Source organism: Hypanus sabinus, chromosome 2 (genome assembly GCF_030144855.1).
Source record: "Hypanus sabinus isolate sHypSab1 chromosome 2, sHypSab1.hap1, whole genome shotgun sequence".
NCBI classification, from domain to species: Eukaryota; Metazoa; Chordata; class Chondrichthyes; order Myliobatiformes; family Dasyatidae; genus Hypanus; species Hypanus sabinus.
In genome coordinates, this window is record NC_082707.1 from 107,282,474 (window position 1) to 107,299,925 (window position 17,452).

The following is a 17,452-nucleotide window of genomic DNA, read 5'->3' on the forward strand; positions in this document are numbered from 1 at the left end:
TTTGGGAGAGGGAGGAAGAGGTCGAAGAAGGTGGACATGCGTGGCACTGCTTGGAAGACCCCCGGGCGTGGTCCTAGGGGTGAAGACGTGGAGGTCGGAGGCAAGCAACGATGGGTCGATTGGTTCGTTGATTGAGCTCCAACAAGTGCACTGAACAGACTGAACTTTGATAAGTTGGCGCCTTTTGTTTTTTTTCCTTGTATATGTATATATATATATCTATATATGGTATTGCCTACTACTCTTTTAATTTTAGTAAACTCTTTAAAGTATATGTCATAACGGTATTTGTTGTGGGTTTGATACTGTTGGCGGACGCGAGACATAAAACTCGATTCTCACAGCACCTGCGTGTACGGGAGGTGGGTTGGTGAGTGGCTGGATCTCCTTTTTCCCCTAGACATATACCAGCCTGTTGGGTAAGGGTTACAATAGGATGCAAAACTGGGCTGAGAAGTGGCAGATGGAGTTCAACTCAGATAAGTGTGAGGTGGTTCATTTTAGTAGGTCAAATATGATGGCAGAATATAGTATTAATGTTAAGATTCTTGGCAGTGTGGAGGAACAGAGGGATCTTGAGGTCCAAGTCCATAGGACAATCAAAACTGCAGGTTGACTCTGTGGTTAAGAAGGCGTACGGTGTATTGGCCTTCATCAATCGTGGAACTGAATTTAGAAGCCGAGAGGTAATGTTGCAGCTATATAGGACCCTGGTCAGACCCCACTTGGAGTACTGTGCTCAATTCTAGTCACCTCACTACTGGAAGGATGTGAAAACCATAGAAAGGTTGCAGAGGAGATTTACAAGGATGTTGCCTGGATTGGAGAACATGCCTTATGAGAATAAGTTGAGTGAACTTGGCCTTTTCTCCTTGGAGCAACAGAGGATGAGATAGAGGTGTATAAGATGATGAGAGGCATTGATATTGTGGATAGTCAGAGGCTTTTTCCCAGGGCTGAAATGGTTCCCACAAGAGGACACAGGTTTAAGGTGCTGGGAAGTAGGTACAGAGGAGATGTCAGGGTTAAGTTTTTTACCCAGAGTGGCGAGTGCATGGAATGGGCTGCTGGCAATGGTGGTGGAGGCAGATATGATAGGGTACTGTTAGGTACATGGAGCTTAGTAAAATAGAGGGCTATAGATAAGCCTAGTAATTTCTAAGGTAGGGACATGTTTGGCACAACTTTGTGGGCCGAAGGGCCTATTTTCTATGTTTCTAATAATGGCAACTTTGCTCACTTCTGCCCCAACACTCTTTAACTTCCAGTCTTCCACAGTGAAGATTGAGGCAAAATGTTTATTCAGTTTGCCATTTCCTCGCCCCTCATTACTACCTCTCCAGTATCGTTTTCCAGCAGTTCAATGTTCCATCTTTTCCTTCTTTATTACTTCTGTTGGTTTTTAAAATTTTCCCAATCCTCTAAATTCCCACTAATATATGTTAATTTATACGCCTTCTCTTTGGTTTTGACTTGTCTTGTCATCCACGGTTGTGTCATCCCACTTTTAGAATACTACTTCCTCTTTGGGATTATATATCCTGCCCATCAAAAATTAGTGCTCTGTCACCAATCCTGTTAGTGCTCCTTTCCAATCAGTTTTAGCCAGCTGCTCTCTCATTCCTCTGTAATTCCTTTCACTCCACTATATAAACGATACATCTGATTTTAGCTTCTCCTTCTCAAATTGCAGGGCGAGTTCTAACATATTGTGATCATTTCTACAAAAGGGTATTTATTTTACAGTAAGCTCTCTAATCAATTGTGGTTCATTGCACAAAACTCAATCCAGGATAGCTGATCCCCTAAGTTAGCTCAACCAAGAGCTGCTCGAAAAAGTCATCTTGTAGACATTCTAGAAAATTCCCCTCTTGGGATGACTGCTCTGTACACGTTTGACCGTTCCTGTGTATTTTGTCTCTGCTGGCCACTCTGTACCCGTCTTTGACCGTGCCTGACTACTCTGTACCTGTGTGTGACCATTTCTCTGTGCAGACCGCTCTGTACCCATGTTTGACCGTTCCTGTGTATTTTGTCCGTACGGACCGCTCTGTACCCATGTGACCATTCGTATATATTTTGTCTGTGCTGGCTGCTGTGTAGTACCTGTGTGACCTTTCCTGTGTATTTTGTCTGTGCTGAACACTCTGTTCCTGTGTGTAACACTTACCCAACAGGCTGGTATATGTAGGGAAAAAGGAGATCCAGCCACACACCAATCCCACCTCCCGTACACGCAGGTGCTGTGAGAATCGAGTTTATGCCTCACGCCCGCCCACAGTATCAAACCCACAACAAATACCGTTATGAAATACACTTTAAAGAGTTTACTAAAATGAAAAGAGTATTAGGCAATACAATATATATGCAAGGGAAACAAACAAAACAAAAAGGCGCCAACTTATCAAAGTTCAGTCAGTTTAGTGCACATCGTTGGAGCTCAAACAATGAACCATTCGACCCCTCGTCGCTTGCCTCCGACCTCCACGTCTTCGCACCTAGGACCACCCCCGGTGGTCTTCCGAGCGCACGTCCACCTTCCTCAACGTCTTCCTCCTGCTCTCTCCCAAAAGCCCGCGAAAACCCCCTCCCCCAAGTTCCCAGCCTCACAAGACAAAATAACATTCCCCATTGGTTAACAAATGAATACAATTACCATATCAACAAGTATAAAGCAAAACAACTGCGAGAGAAACACTTATCAAAGAAGCATTCCTACTCTTAACAAACCAAAAAACCCATTTTGAGTAACATACACAGGACATTGCACATGTGTGTTACCATTCCTGTGTATTCTGTCTGTGCTGGCTGCTCTGAACCATGTGTGATCATTCCTGTGTATTTTGTCTGTGCTGACTGCTGTGTACCTGTCTTTGACCATTCCTATTTATTTTGTCTGTGCTGACAACCCTGTACCCATGTGTGACCATTACTGTGTATTTTGTCCGTGCTGACCGCTCTGTACCTGTGTGTGACCGTGCCTGTATATTGTATTTTGTCCATACTGACCACTCTGTATCAGTCTTTGACCATTCCTGTGTATTTTGTCTGTGCTGGCTGCTCTGTACCTTTGTGTGACCATTCCCATTCCTGTGTATTTTGTCCATGCTGACCGCTGTGTAGCCGTGCGCAAATGTTCCTGTGTATTTTGTCCGTGCCAGCCGCTGTGTACCCTTGTGACCTTTCCTGTGTATTTCCACTGTGCTGACTGCTCTGAACCTGTGTGTGACCATTCCTGTGTATTTTCTCTGTGCTGATCGCTCTGTTCCCATGATTGACCGTTCCTGTGTATTTTGTCTGTGTTGATAGCTCTGTATGTGACCATTCCTGTGTATTTTGGCTATGCTAACCGCTCTGTACCTGTGTGCGACCATTCCTGTTGTTTGTATTTTGTCCATGCTGACGACGTTGTACCCATCTTTGGCCATTCCTGTGTATTTTCACTGTGCTAACTGCTCTGTACCCGTGTGTGAGCATTCCTGTGTATTTTGTCCTTGCTGACTGCTCTGTACCTGTGTGTGACAGTGCCTGTTTATTGTATTTTGTCCGTACTGACCGCTCTGTACCCATCTTTGACCATTCCTGTGTATTTTGTCCATTCGTAACACACTTTCCCTGTATATGACCATTCCGGTTTTATTTTATACTCTGTACCCATCTTTGACCAGTCCTGTGTATTTTGTCCATTCGTAACACACTTTCCCTGTATATGACCATTCCGGTTTTATTTTATACTCTGTACCCATCTTTGACCAGTCCTGTGTATTTTGTCCATTCGTAACACACTTTCCCTGTATATGACCATTCCGGTTTTATTTTATACTCTGTAGCCATCTTTGCCCACTCCTGTGTATTTTGTCTATGCTGACTGCTCTGTACCCGTCTTTGCCCACTCCTGTGTATTTTGTCCATTTTCACCACTCAATACCTGTGAATGACCATTCCAGTTTATTATATGTTGTCCATTCTGACCGCTCAGCAGCCACCTTTGACTGTTCTTGTGTTTTTTGTTCATGCTGGCTGCTCTATACCTGTATGTGACTGTTCCTGTTTATTGTATTTTGCCCATACTTACCGCTCTGTACCAGTCTTTGACCATTCCTGTGTATTTTGTGCATTTGTAACACTCTTTCACTGTGTATGACCATTCCTGTTTTATTTTATTTTGTCCATACTGAGCACTCTGTAGCCATGTGTTACCGTTTCTGTGGGTGTTGTCCATGCTGACCGCTCTGTACCCATGTGTGACCATTCCTGTGTATTTTATCCGTGCTTACCTCTGTACCTGTGTGTGACCGTTCCTGTGTATTTTGAGTGTTCCTCAGTATTTATTTCTGACTATGTTTGTATGTTTTTGTCACTGTATGACATAAAATATGTACTTCCCTTTGTATACATTAGTGTATTTCTTGTTTTAATATCCTCTCACCATTTGCTTCCCTGGGAACCTAGTTTAATTCCTAAATAGATGTTTACAATGAATTTCTAAAATGTGTCTACAAATGTTTCCAGAGTAAATACATAGAGAGCCATACTCGAGAAGGTGTAATACTGGACTTTCTCTTATGGAACAAGGTAGGGTATCTAACTGAAGTGGCAGTCTGGGAGTGTATTGTCTCTAGCAATCATAATTCTATTAGTTTTAAGATATTGTTGGAAATGATCACGACAGATCCACGGGTTTGGCTGCTAAATTGAAGCAGGGCTCAATTTGGGTGTTAAGACAGAATCTAGCTAAAGCTGATTGGATGTGCCTATTTGAAGGAAAAAAAGGATAAATAGCAAGCGGCAAGTTAAGAATGGCTGAGCAGATTTTCCTGTTTGGATGAAGGGTGAACCTGGCAAATTGAGGAAACCTTGCCTGACAGGAAATATTGAGGCGTCTGGTAAAGAAAAAGAAGGGTGCATACATTGTGTTCAGGAGGCTGGGGGTGAGAAAATCTCTTAATGACTATAAAAAGATTAAGAATATCTGAAGAAATAAATCAGGAGGGAAGATAGAGGTTATGAGGTGGATCTGGCAGGTAAGGTTAAGCAATATCTACATCTGTATTAATGGTAAAAGAGTGAGTCGGCCCACAGATATCAGGAGGGCTGCTTGTGTACTATGCTGCAGGAGATGGATGGTGTTTTTAAATGAGTTTTCTCCTCAGTGTTTACTGAGGGGAAAATCTTGATTGCTTCAGAGATAAAAGAAACAAGTGGAGGTGCTTGAAGAACATTCATATTACCAGGGAGGAGGTAGTTGCAGCTGCTCAGGACATTAAACTGGATAAATTATGAAGGCTCTTGCAGGAAGTCTTGCTTTATCATTAGCTACTGGTGAAGTTCCTGAAACTGGAGACTGGCTCTCTCTCTCTCTCTCTGCATATTGGGTGTTTGAGAGTCTTTCTTTATGGGCTCTTTTGGGTTTAGAAACATAGAAAACCCACAGCATAATACAGGCCCTTTGGCCCATAATGCTGTGCTGAACATATACTTACTTAGAAATTACCTAAAGTTACCCTTAGCCCTCTATTTTTCTAAGCTCCATGACTTTGTTTCGTGGCTGCCTGTTTGGAGATGAATCTCAAGGTTCCATCATGTATACATACTTTGAATTTGATAGAGAAGGTGGTAATTGTACATTAATACCACTTTCCTCCAAATCAATCAGCCTGCCCATAAAAATTACGGCCCCACCCTAGCTCCAGTTATTGACCACACTACAGCCACCCAAATTCACAACCATCCTTTCTGTAGGTGCTTTTCAGGGTCCTACAGTTTAATTCATACTCCTGCAGTACTAAAGCAGCCCATACCTAAGTCACAAATACCCACCCTTTGAGGCTTTCCCCACATTAAATGTCTCTGCAAATCATCTCTACAACTTTTGACACTAATCTGACGACTACTATTGCTCACTCAGCAGTCCACTCTTGACAATATATCGAGAATCCACAGGATTCATTTGTAGATTTTCTGTGTCTACACATGCCAAAACCAGAGCCCTGATGAGTTTTGTATCTTTTTTCATCTCAGAGATGTGAAATTAGCTCTGCTGAGATTAGGAGGCAGCACGGAGGTGGAAGAAGGAATTCTCCAGAAGATAAAAGAACAGGTAGGAACATTGAATTCTGTGCCACAGGTCACTGATTGGACACTACCATTGTGTGAGAAAGGGCCCAACACCTCCAGGAGTGTCTCAGGCTGGGCAGGGCAATTAAGCCATCCTGGACCTGCTTACAGAGTTTGATAATCACAGTAGTTTCTTGAAACAAGGTGGATGTGAAACATAGAAACATAGAAAATAGGTGCAGGAGTAGGCCATTCGGCCCTTCGAGCCTGCACCGCCATTCAGTATGATCATGGCTGATCATCCAACTCAGAACCCTGTACCTGCTTTCTCTCATACCAACAAGTCTGGTCCTTTGGAAGCTGTTAAGGATGGAAGAAATGAAGTTGAATGTCTCCCAGCAGGTGGAGTTGATCAGCCTGAATACACAACCAGAACAGCTGACGGTGCTGAAGGCACAGATTCAGAAACTGCACAGAGATGTGATGGATAAAGTGAGGTAATTGCAGGCTCTGCAACCATATTGGGGTGAACAAAGGTCCGGTGATGGAAGAGGGAAGGTATGAAACAATCTGGTTTATCAGATAGGGGCAGCTGATCACACTCCCAAACAACCCCTGCCTCCCCCTCCCACACAGGTTCTCAGTGCAGTATGGATGAAGTTAGTACTAACATCTTAAGTTCCCTTTGAAGATCTGTGCCTGGGATATGATAAGGTTGATGTATCGGGCAGCCACATCAAGTGCAAAAGACCATAACACATAGGAGCAGACTGTTTCACCAATCCATCATGGCTGATCCATTTCCCTCTCAACATCATGCCCTGACTTATCAAGAATCTAGCAAGCTCTACTTTAAAAGTACTCAATGACACGGCCTCCAGAGCTGCTTGTGACAACGAATTCCACAGATTTACCACATTGTGGCTAAAGTAGTTCTAAATGGACATCCATCTATTCTCAGGTTCTGTCTTCTGATCCCAGACTCTCCAGCTATAGGAAACATCCTCTCCATATCTACTCTATCTAGGCCTTTCAACATTTAATAGGTTTCAATGAGATTCCCCACTGCCACTCTAAATTCCAGTAAGTACAGGCCCAGAGGCATCAAACACTGCAATTTGCCTATCGTCACAATAGGTCAACAGCAGTTGCAATCTCAACGGCTCTTCAACATGGCCTTAGATCACTTGGACAATACAAAACACCTATGTCAGGACACTATTCATTGGCTAAAGCTCAGTGTTTTAACACCATTCCCACAGTCCTGATTGATAAACAACAGAATCTGGGCTCTGTACCTCCCTCTGCAACTGGATCCTTGACTTCTACCCAGAAGACCACAATCTGTGTGGATTGGTGATAATATCTCCTCCTTGTTAATGATCAGCACTGGCACACCTTAGGGGTGTATGCTTAGCCCACTGCTGTCCTCCTTCTATACCCATGACTGTGTGGCTAGGTATGGCTCAAATACCATCCATAAAATTGCTGATGGAGTGTGTACAGGTATATCAGCTGGTTGAGTGGTGTGGGCTCAATGTTAGTAAGACAAAAAAGCTGATTGTGGACTTCAGGAAGTGCAAGTCGACGGCACAGAGGGATCAGAAGTGGAGAGAGTGAGCAATTTCAAATTCCTGGGTGTCAGTACCTCTGAGGACCTAATGTGGCCTCAACATATCAACATACCAACTATGAAGAAGCTATATTTCATTAGGAGTATGAAGAGATTTGGTTTGTCAGCTAAGACACTTAAAAACGTCTATAGATGTACCATAGAGAGCATTCTGATAGGCTTCACAGACAGCTCACTGTCTGGTATTGGGTGGGAGGGTTGGGGGGAGGACCAAAAGAAGCTACAGAAAGTTATAAAATTAGTCTGATCTATCTTGAGCCTAGCCTCTGTAGTATCCAAAACATCTTCAAGGAGTGGTGCCTCAGAAGGGTGACATCCATTATTAAGCATTCCATCATCCATGGCATGTCCTCTTCTCATTGTTAGCATCAGGTAGAAGGGTACAGAAGCCTGAAGGCACACACTCACAGATTCAGGAACAGATTCTTCCCCTCTGCCATATGATTTCTAAATGGAATTTGAACCCATGAAAACTACCCCATTTCTTAAAAAATATAATTCCTGGTTTTGCATTATTTTTAATCTATTCAATATATATTATGTACACTTACTGTAATTGATTTATTTGGCTATTTTTCCTTTCTATATTATTATTTATTGCACTGGACTGCTGCTGCTATATTAACAAATTTCACAACAGATGCTGGTGACAATAAACCTGATTTTGATTCATATATCAAACCTTTCAATGCTGGAATCATTTTGCAAATTTTCAATTGTCAGCAAATCCTTTCTTAGAAAAGGGGCACAAAACTTCTCACAATACTCCACTATTTTGAGAGTTAGGGGGCAAAAGCTTAAGGGTAACACGAGGAGAAATTTCTTTTCTCAGAGAGTGGTAGCTGTGTGGAACAAGCTTCCAGTAGAAGTGGTAGAGGCAGGTTCGGTATTGTCATTTAAAGTAAAATTTGATAGGTATATGGACAGGAAAGGAATGGAAGGTTATGGGCTGAGTGCGGGCCCGTGGGAGTAGGTGAGAGTAAGCGCTTGGCACGGACGAGAAGGGCTGTGATGGCCTGTTTCCGTGCTGTAATTGTTATATGGTTATAAAACTGGGCTGAGAAGTGGCGGATGGAGTTCAAACCAGTTAAGTGTGAGGTGGTTCACTTTAGTAGCTCAAATATTATAGCAGAATATAGTATTAATGGTAAGATTCTTGGCAGTGTGGAGGATCAGAGGGATCTTGGGGTCCAAGTCCACAGGATAATCAAAGCTGCTACGCAGGTTGATTCTGTGGTTAAGGTGGCATACAGTGTATTGGCCTTCATCAATCGTGGAATTGAATTTAGGAGCCGAGAGGTAATGTTGCAGCTATACAGCTATATAGGACCCTGGTTAGACCCCACTTGGACTACTGTGCTCAGTTCTGGTCACCTCACTACAGGAAGGATGTGGAAACCATAGAAAGGGTGCAGAGGAGATTTACAAGAATGTTGCCTGGATTGGAGAACATGCCTTATGAGAATAAGTTGAGTGAACTTGGCCTTTTCTCCTTGGAGCGACAGAGGTGTATAAGCTGATGAGAGGCATTGATTGTGTGGATAGTCAGAGGCTTTTTCTCCAGGGCTGAAATGGTTGCCACAAGAGGACACAGGTTTAAGGTGCTGGGGAGTAGGTATAGAGGAGATGTCAGGGGTGAGTGCGTGCAATGGGTTGCCGGCAACAGTGGTGGAGGCAGAGACAACAGGGTCTTTTAAGAGACTTTTGGATAGGTACATGCAGCTCAGAGAAATAGAGAGCTATGGGTAACGCTAGGTAATTTCTATAGTAAGTACATGTTCAGCACGGCAATGTGGGCTGAAGGGCTTGTATTGTGCTGTAGGTTTTTTATGTTTCTATAAAACTGATGTAATGCTAAGGCTTTAATAGGCACTAGTATTCGGCCTTACCCATGCCTTGTACAATTTTAACATTACATCCCAACTCCTATACTCAATGCTCTGATTTATAAAGGCTTGCATACTAAAAGCTTTCTTCACCACCCTATCCACATGAGATTCCACCTTCAGGGAACTATGCACCATTATTCCTAGATCACTCTCTTCTACTGCATTCTTCAATGTCCTACCACTTACCATGTATGTCCTATTTGGATTATTCCCACCAAAATGTAGCACCTCACACTTATCAGCATTAAACTCCATCTGCCATTGTTCAGCCCACTCTTCTAACTGGCCTAAATCTCTCTGCAAGCTTTGAAAACCTACTTCATTATCCACAACGCCATCTACCTTAGTATCATCTGCACACTTACTAATCCAATTTACCACCCCATCATCCAGATCATTAATGTATATGACAAACAACACTGGATCCAGTACAGATCCCTGAGGCACACCACTAGTCACTGGCCTCCAAGCTGACAAACAGTTATCCACCACTACTCTCTGGCATCTCCCATCCAGCCACTGTTGAATCCATTTTACTACTTCAATATTAATACCTAACAATTGAACCTTCCTAACTAACCTTCCATGTGGAACCTTGTCAAAGGCCTTACTGAAGTCCATATAGACAGAATCCACTGCTTTACTCTCGTCAACTTTCCTCATAACCTCTTCAAAAAATTCAATAAGATTTGTCAAACATGACCTTCCACGCACAAATCCATGTTGACTGTTCCTAATCAGACCCTGTCTAACCAGATAATTATATATACCATCTCTAAGAATACCTTCCATTAACTTACCCACCACTGACAGGCCTATAATTGCTAGGTTTACTCTTAGAACCCTTTTTAAACAATGGAACCACATGAGCAATACGCCAATCCTCCTGCACCATCCCCGTTTCTAATGACATTTGAAATATTTCTGTCAGAGCCCCTGCTTTTTCTACACTAACTTCCCTCAAGGTCCTTGGGAATATCCTGTAAGGACCCAGAGATTTACCCACTTTTATATTCCTTAGAAGCGCTAGTACTTCCTCCTCTTTAATCATTGTAGTTTCCATAACTTCCCTACTTGTTTCCCTTACCTTACACAATTCAATATCTTTCTCCATTAAGATATTGGAAAAGAAATTGTTCAAAATCTCCACCATCTCTTCTGGCTCCACACATAGCTGTCCACTCTGATTCTCTAAGGGATCAATTTTACCCCTCACTATCCTTTTGCTATTAATATCTGTAGAAACCCTTACTTTATTTTCACCTTACTTGCCAAAGCAACCTCGTATCTTCTTTTAGCTTTTCTAATTTCTTTAAGATTCTTCTTACATTCTTAGGGTAAGCCAGTAGATGTTGTGTACCTAGATTTTCAGAAGGCATTCGATAAGGTGCCACATAGGAGATTGGTGAGTAAAATCAGAGCTCATGGCATTGGGGGCAGGGTTTCAACATGGATAGAAAACTGGTTGGCAGATAGAAAGCAAAGGGTAGCAGTGAATGGGTGTTTCTCAGACTGGCTGGAGGTGACTAGTGGGGTACCACAGGGCTCTGTATTGGGACCACAGCTCTACGATTTATGTCAATGATTTAGATGAGGGCATTGAAAACTATATCAGCAAGTTTGCTGACGATACTAAACTGGGTGGCAGTGTGACATGCGAAGAGGACGTTAGGAGAATACAGGGAGACTTGGATAGGCTGAGTGAGTGGGCAGATACTTGGCAGATGTCATTCAATGTGAATAAATGTGAAGTTATCCACTTTGGAAGCTGGAACAAGAGGGCAGAGTATTGTCTGAACGGTGTCGAGTTAGGTAAGGGAGAAATGCAAAGAGACCTAGGAGTCCTAGTTCACCAGTCAATGAAGGTGAATGAGCAAGTGCAACAGGCAGTGAAGAGGGCAAATGGAATGTTGGCCTTTGTTACAAGGGGAATTGAATACAAGAGCAAGGATGTTCTTTTGCATTTGTACAGGGCCCTGGTGAGACCACACCTGGAATATTGTGTACAGTTTTGGTCTCCAGGTTTAAGGAAGGACATTCTGGCAATTGAGGAAGTGCAGCGTAGATTCACTAGGTTGATTCCTGGGATGGCAGGGCTGTCTTACGCAGAGAGATTGGAGAGATTGGGCTTGTACACGCTGGAATTGAGGAGATTGAGAGGGGATCTGATTGAAACGTTTAAGATAATTAAAGGATTTGATAGGATTGAGGCAGGAAATATGTTCCAGATGTTGGGAGAGTCCAGTACCAGAGGGCATGGATTGAGAATAAGAGGTCAGTTATTTAAAACAGAGTTGAGGAAGAGCTTCTTCTCCCAGAGAGTTGTGGAGGTGTGGAATGCACTGCCTCGGAAGACGGTGGAGGCCAATTCTCTGGATGCTTTCAAGAAGGAGCTGGATAGATATCTGATGGATAGGGGAATCATGGGATATGGGGACAAGGCAGGGACTGGGTATTGATAGTGAATGATCAGCCATGATCTCAGAATGGCGGTGCAGACTCGAGGGGCCGAATGGTCTACTTCTGCGTCTATTGTCTATTCTTTATATTCCTCGGGCACCTCATTTACTCCAAACTACCTATATTTATTGTAGATATCCCTCTTTTTCCTAACCAAGCTTACAATATCCCTTGAAAACCATGGCTCTCTCAAACTTTTAACTTTTCTTTTCAACCTAACAGGAACATAAAGATTCTGTACCCTCAAAATTTCACCTTTAAATGACCGCCATTTCTCTATTACATCCTTCCCATAAAACAAATTGTCCCAATCCACTCCTTCTAAATCCTTTCACATCTCAAAGTTAGCCTTTCTCCAATCAAAAATCTCAACCCTGGGTCCAGTCCTATCCTTCTCCATAATTATATTGAAACTAATGGTATTGTGATCACTGGACCCGAAGTGCTCCCCAACACATACCTCCATCACCTGACCTATCCCATTCCCTAACAGAAATTCCAACACTGCCCCTTCTCTAGTCGGTACCTCTATGTATTGCTGCAAAAAACTATCCTGCATGCATTTTACAAACACCAAACCATCCATCCCTTTTACATAGACTATCCCAGTCTATGTGTGAAAAATTAAAATCTCACACAATCACAACCCTGTGCTTACTACAAATATCTGCTATCTCCTTGCAAATTTGCTCCTCCAATTCTTGCTCCCCAATAGGTGGTCTTTAATACACCCCTATAAGTGTTACTACACCTTTCCCATTCCTCAATTCCACTCAAATAGTCTCCCTAGACAAGCCCTTTAATCTATCCTGCCAGAGCACCACTGTAATATTTTCCCTGACAAGCAATGCAACACCTCCCCCTCTTGTCCCTCCGAGTCTATCACACCTGAAGCAATGAAATTGCCAATCACACCCCTCCTGCAACCATATTTCACTAATAGCTACCACATCATATTTCCAGGTATCAATCCATGCTCTGTCCATCCATCTTTCTTAGCATTAAAATAAATGCATTTAAGAAATTCTCGAACCACTTCCTCTCTGTTTATCTCTAACAGTACAAAGAACTTTACTGTCTTTTTCTTCCTTCTCCCATACATCTGTTCCGACACTCTGGTTCCCCTCCCCCCTTGCATCTAGTTTAAATCCATGGGAGCCTCTCTAGCAAACCTACCTGCAAGAATATTTGTCCTCCTCCAGTTCAGTCTAAACCGTCCCCACCTTCCCTGGAAAACTGCCCAATTATCTATGTGAACCCCTCCCTCCTGCACCATGTCTTCAGCCACGTGTTGATCTGCACTATCTTACTATTTCTAAACCCACCTGCACATCGCACTGGTAGCAATCCTGAGATTGCTATCCTGGAGGTCCTGTCCTTTAACTTGGCACCTAGCTCGCTAAATTCACCTTTCAGGACCTCCTCACTCTTCCTACCCACGTCATTGGTCCCTACATGGAACACGACATCCAGCTGCTCACCCTCCCTCTTGAGAGTACTGAAAACTCGATCCGAGATATCGCAGACCCTGGCACCAGGGAGGCAACTGTCCATCTGGGATTCTCGATCTCTTCCACAGAATCTCCTATCTGTCCCCCTAACTATCGAATCCCCTATCACTAATGCTCTCCTCTTTTCCCTCCTTTCCTTCTGAGCTGAGGGTCCAGTCTCAGTGCCAGAGACGTAACCACTGCAACTTGTCCCTAGTAGGTCGTCCCCACCAACAGTATCCAAAACGGTAAACTTATTGTTGATGGGAACGGCCACAAGGGTGTTCTGCTCTTCCTGTCTATTCCCCTTCCCTCTCCTGACAGTCACCCAACTACCTGTCTCCTGACTCCTAGGGGTGACTATCTCCCTGAAACTCCCGTCTATTTCTGCCTCTGCCTCTCAAATGATCCGAAGTTCATCCAGCTCCAGCTCCAGTTCCCTAAAGCACACGAGTGAATCTGCAGATGCTGGAAATAAATTAAAAATTGAAATGTGTGGCCACAGGGAGATCCCGCCACTACTGGAGGACTGAGCGCCTGTGTTCAGCAAAACGGTCTCCCAGTCTGCGGCGGGTCTCCCCAATGTATAAATGGCCACATCGGGAGCACCGGATACAGTATATCACCCCAGTTGACTCGCAGGTGAAGTGGTGCCTCTCCTGAAAGGACTGTCTGGGGCCTGGGATGGTGGTGAAGGAAGAAGTGTGGGGGCAGGTGTAGCACTTCTTCCGTTTGCAGGGATGAATGCCCTGAGGGAGGTCCGTGGGGAGGGATGGGGGGGATGAATGGACAAGGGAGTCGCGTAGGGAGCGATCCCTGCGGAAAGCTGAGAGTGGGGGGGGGGGGAGGGGAAGATGTGGCTGGTGGTGGGATCACATAGGAGGTGGCGGAAGTTACAGAGGATTATACGTTGGATCTGTAGGCTGGTAGGGTGATATTTGAGGACCAGGGGGACTCTATCCCTGGTGGGCTGGCGGGGGGATGGGGTGAGGGCAGAGGTGTGTGAAATACAGGAGACGCGATGGAGGGCAGAGTTGATAGTGGACAAAGGGAAGCCCCTTTCTTTAAAAAAGGAAGACATCTCTTTTGTCCTAGAATGAAAGGCCTCATCCTGAGCAGATGCAGCGGAGGCAGAGGAATTGAGAGAAAGGGATAGCATTTTTGCAGGAGACAGGGTGGGAGGAGGAATAGTCTAGGTAGCTGTGGGAGTTAGTAGGTTTGTATTAGACATCGGTGGATAGGCTGTCCCCAGAGATAGAAACAGAGAGATCTAGAAAGGGGAGGGAGGTGACGGAAATAGACCAGGTGAATTTGAGGGTGGGGTGAAAGTTGGAGGTGAAGTTAATGAATTCGATGAGCTCAGCGTGTGTGCAGGAAGCAGCGCCGATGCAGTAGTTGATATTACACAAGAAGAGAGGACGATAGATACCGGTGTAGGCTTGGAACATAGATTGCTCCACATGGCCAACAAAAAGGCAGGCATAGCTAGGAACCATGCGGGTGCCCATGGTTACACCTTTAGTTTGGAGGAAATGGGAGGAGCCAAAGGAGAAATTGCTAAGGGCGAGGACTAATTCTGCGAGGCGGAGAAGAGTGGTGGTAGAATGTGACTGGCTGGGTCTGGAATCCAGGAAGAAATGGAGAGCTTGGAGACCTTCCTGGTGGGGGATAGAGGTATATAGGGACTGGACGTCCATGGTGAAAATGAGGCAGTGGGGGCCAGGGAACTTGAAATCTTTGAAGAGATGTAAAGCATGGGAAGTATCACGGACATAGGTGGGAAGGGATTGAACAAGGGGAGCTAAAACAGAGTCGAGATAGGCAGAAATGAGTTCAGTGGGGCAGGAGCAAGCAGAGACAATGGGTCTGCCTGGACAGGCAGGTTTGTGAATCTTAGGTAGGAGGTAGAAACGGGAAGTGCGGGGTGTGGGAACTATAAGTTTGGTGGCCGTGGATGGGAGATCTCCCGAGCTGATGAGAACGGAAATGGTTTGGGAGACAATGGACTGGTGCTCCCTAGTGGGGTCATGGTCCAGGGCTAGATAAGAGGAGGTGTCAGCGAGTTGTCATCGTGCCTCCACTATGTACAGGTTGGTGCACCAGACGACAACAGCACCCCCCTTATCAGCGGGTTTGATGGTAAGGTTGGGATTGTTGCGGAGGGAATGAAGAGCAAAGCGTTCAGAGGGGGTAAGGCTGGAATTGGAGCAAGGGTCACACACTTCAATTCCACAGACCATTCCCACTCCAATATGTCTGTCCATGGCCTCCTCTACCGTCAAGATGAGGCCACATGCAGGTCGATAGAGCAATACCTTATCTCCTGCCTAGGTAGCCTCCTACCTGCTGGCATGAACATCCAACTCACAGACCTCCTTTGATACCCCTGCTCCCCCTTAGCCCCATCCCTATCTATTATTTTAGTCTGGTTCTCTTCCTCTCTCTTTTTACCCCCTCACTATAATCTCCCCCCAGCCCTACCTTTCTTTCTCTTTTATTTCCCATAATTCTCCACCTTCCCCCAGCCCATTTCCCTCCAGCCTATCACTTCCCAGCTCTCTACTTCATCCCTCCCCCCCACTTCTTATCCCCTCTCCACCATCCCATGTTACTTCACTCCTGATGAAGGGTTTCGGCCTGAAACGTCATTTCTACCTCCTCCCATAGATGCTGTCTGGCCTGCTGAGTTCTGCCAGCATTTTGTGTTTTTTTTTATCCAGTTCCCTAACATGGTTTGTCAGGAGCTGCAGCTGGATGCACTCCGAGGTGTAGTCATCAGGGACAGCTGTGCTCGCCCTGACTTCCCACATACTGCAAACGGAGCACTCAACTGCCACCTCCATTACCTACTCCTAAGCTAATTAGATTTATTAAAGGAGCTTACCTGGCCTTACCTCACCTGGAGTGAAGCTCGTACTCAGCCTCTGCTCGCTTTTTAAATTCCCCCGCTGATCTCAGAGGCCGACTTTCACACGCTTGTGCAGTCTAGCCTTTTTGCCCCAATCAGTTAAAAAAAAGGCTTCTCTCCGAGCTTCTTTTACCTCTTTCCTCTCCGCCTCTTGCTTCGATTTAAATGACTGTTGAAAACTTCCTCTCCTTTTAAAACTTTTGGCACGCTACGTCACACACTTGCGCAGTCTAGCCTCTTTGCCGCAGTTAGAAAAAAACAGCTTCCCTCCAAGCTTCTTTTACCTCTTCCCTCTCCGCCTCTTGCTTCGATTTTTGCATCCTATCAATGTCCCACTGTAACCTCTGACAGCCCCCAACACTATCCACAACACCCCTAACCTTAACCCATCCCTCCACTTCCTCATCCATGTCACTTATAAAAATCACTAAGAGAAAGGGTCCCAGAACCGATCCCTGAAGCACACCACTGGTCACCAATCTCCATGCAGAAAATGACCCATCAATAATAACTCTTTGCCTTCTGTGGGCAAGCCAATTCCGGATCCATAAAGCAAGGTCCCTTGGATCCCATTCCTCCTTACTTTCTCAATAAGCCTCGCTTGATGTACCATATCAAATGCCTTGCTGAAATCCGTCTTCGGCTCTACTTCATCAATGACCTCCACCCCATCCGCCCCACAAATTCTTATAAACTCCAACATTTATAGGTCCAGAACTATCAAATGCTCCTCGTACATTAACCATTTCATTCCTGGAATCATTCTCATGAACCTCCTCTGGATTCTCTCCAATGTTAGCAAATCTTTTCTTAGATAAAGGGTGCAAAACTGTTCTCAGTACTCCATGTGCAGTCTGAGCAGTCCTCTGCATCACATCCTTGCTCTTATATTTTAGACCTCTCAAAATGAATGCTAACATTGCATTTACTTTCCTTGCCACCAATACAACCTGCAAGTTAACCTTTTAGGAATCTTGCACAAGGATTCCCAAGACCCTTTGCACCCTGATTTTGT

General features: G+C 44.6%; 1 protein-coding gene across 6 annotated transcripts in view; it reads left to right on the forward strand.

The window, feature by feature from the left end:
* Positions 1 to 17,452, forward strand: part of heatr4 (HEAT repeat containing 4) — a 199,349-nt gene that overhangs the window by 124,665 nt on the left and 57,232 nt on the right. For 5 of the 6 annotated variants that reach the window (XM_059951604.1, XM_059951592.1, XM_059951574.1 and 2 more), the window contains one exon: positions 6,022 to 6,100. In XM_059951604.1, the coding sequence (XP_059807587.1) occupies positions 6,022 to 6,100 (79 nt within the window). Of the gene's footprint in view, positions 1 to 6,021; positions 6,101 to 6,456; positions 6,555 to 17,452 lie in introns of all 6 variants that reach the window. The other variant, XM_059951564.1, reaches the window with a different exon arrangement.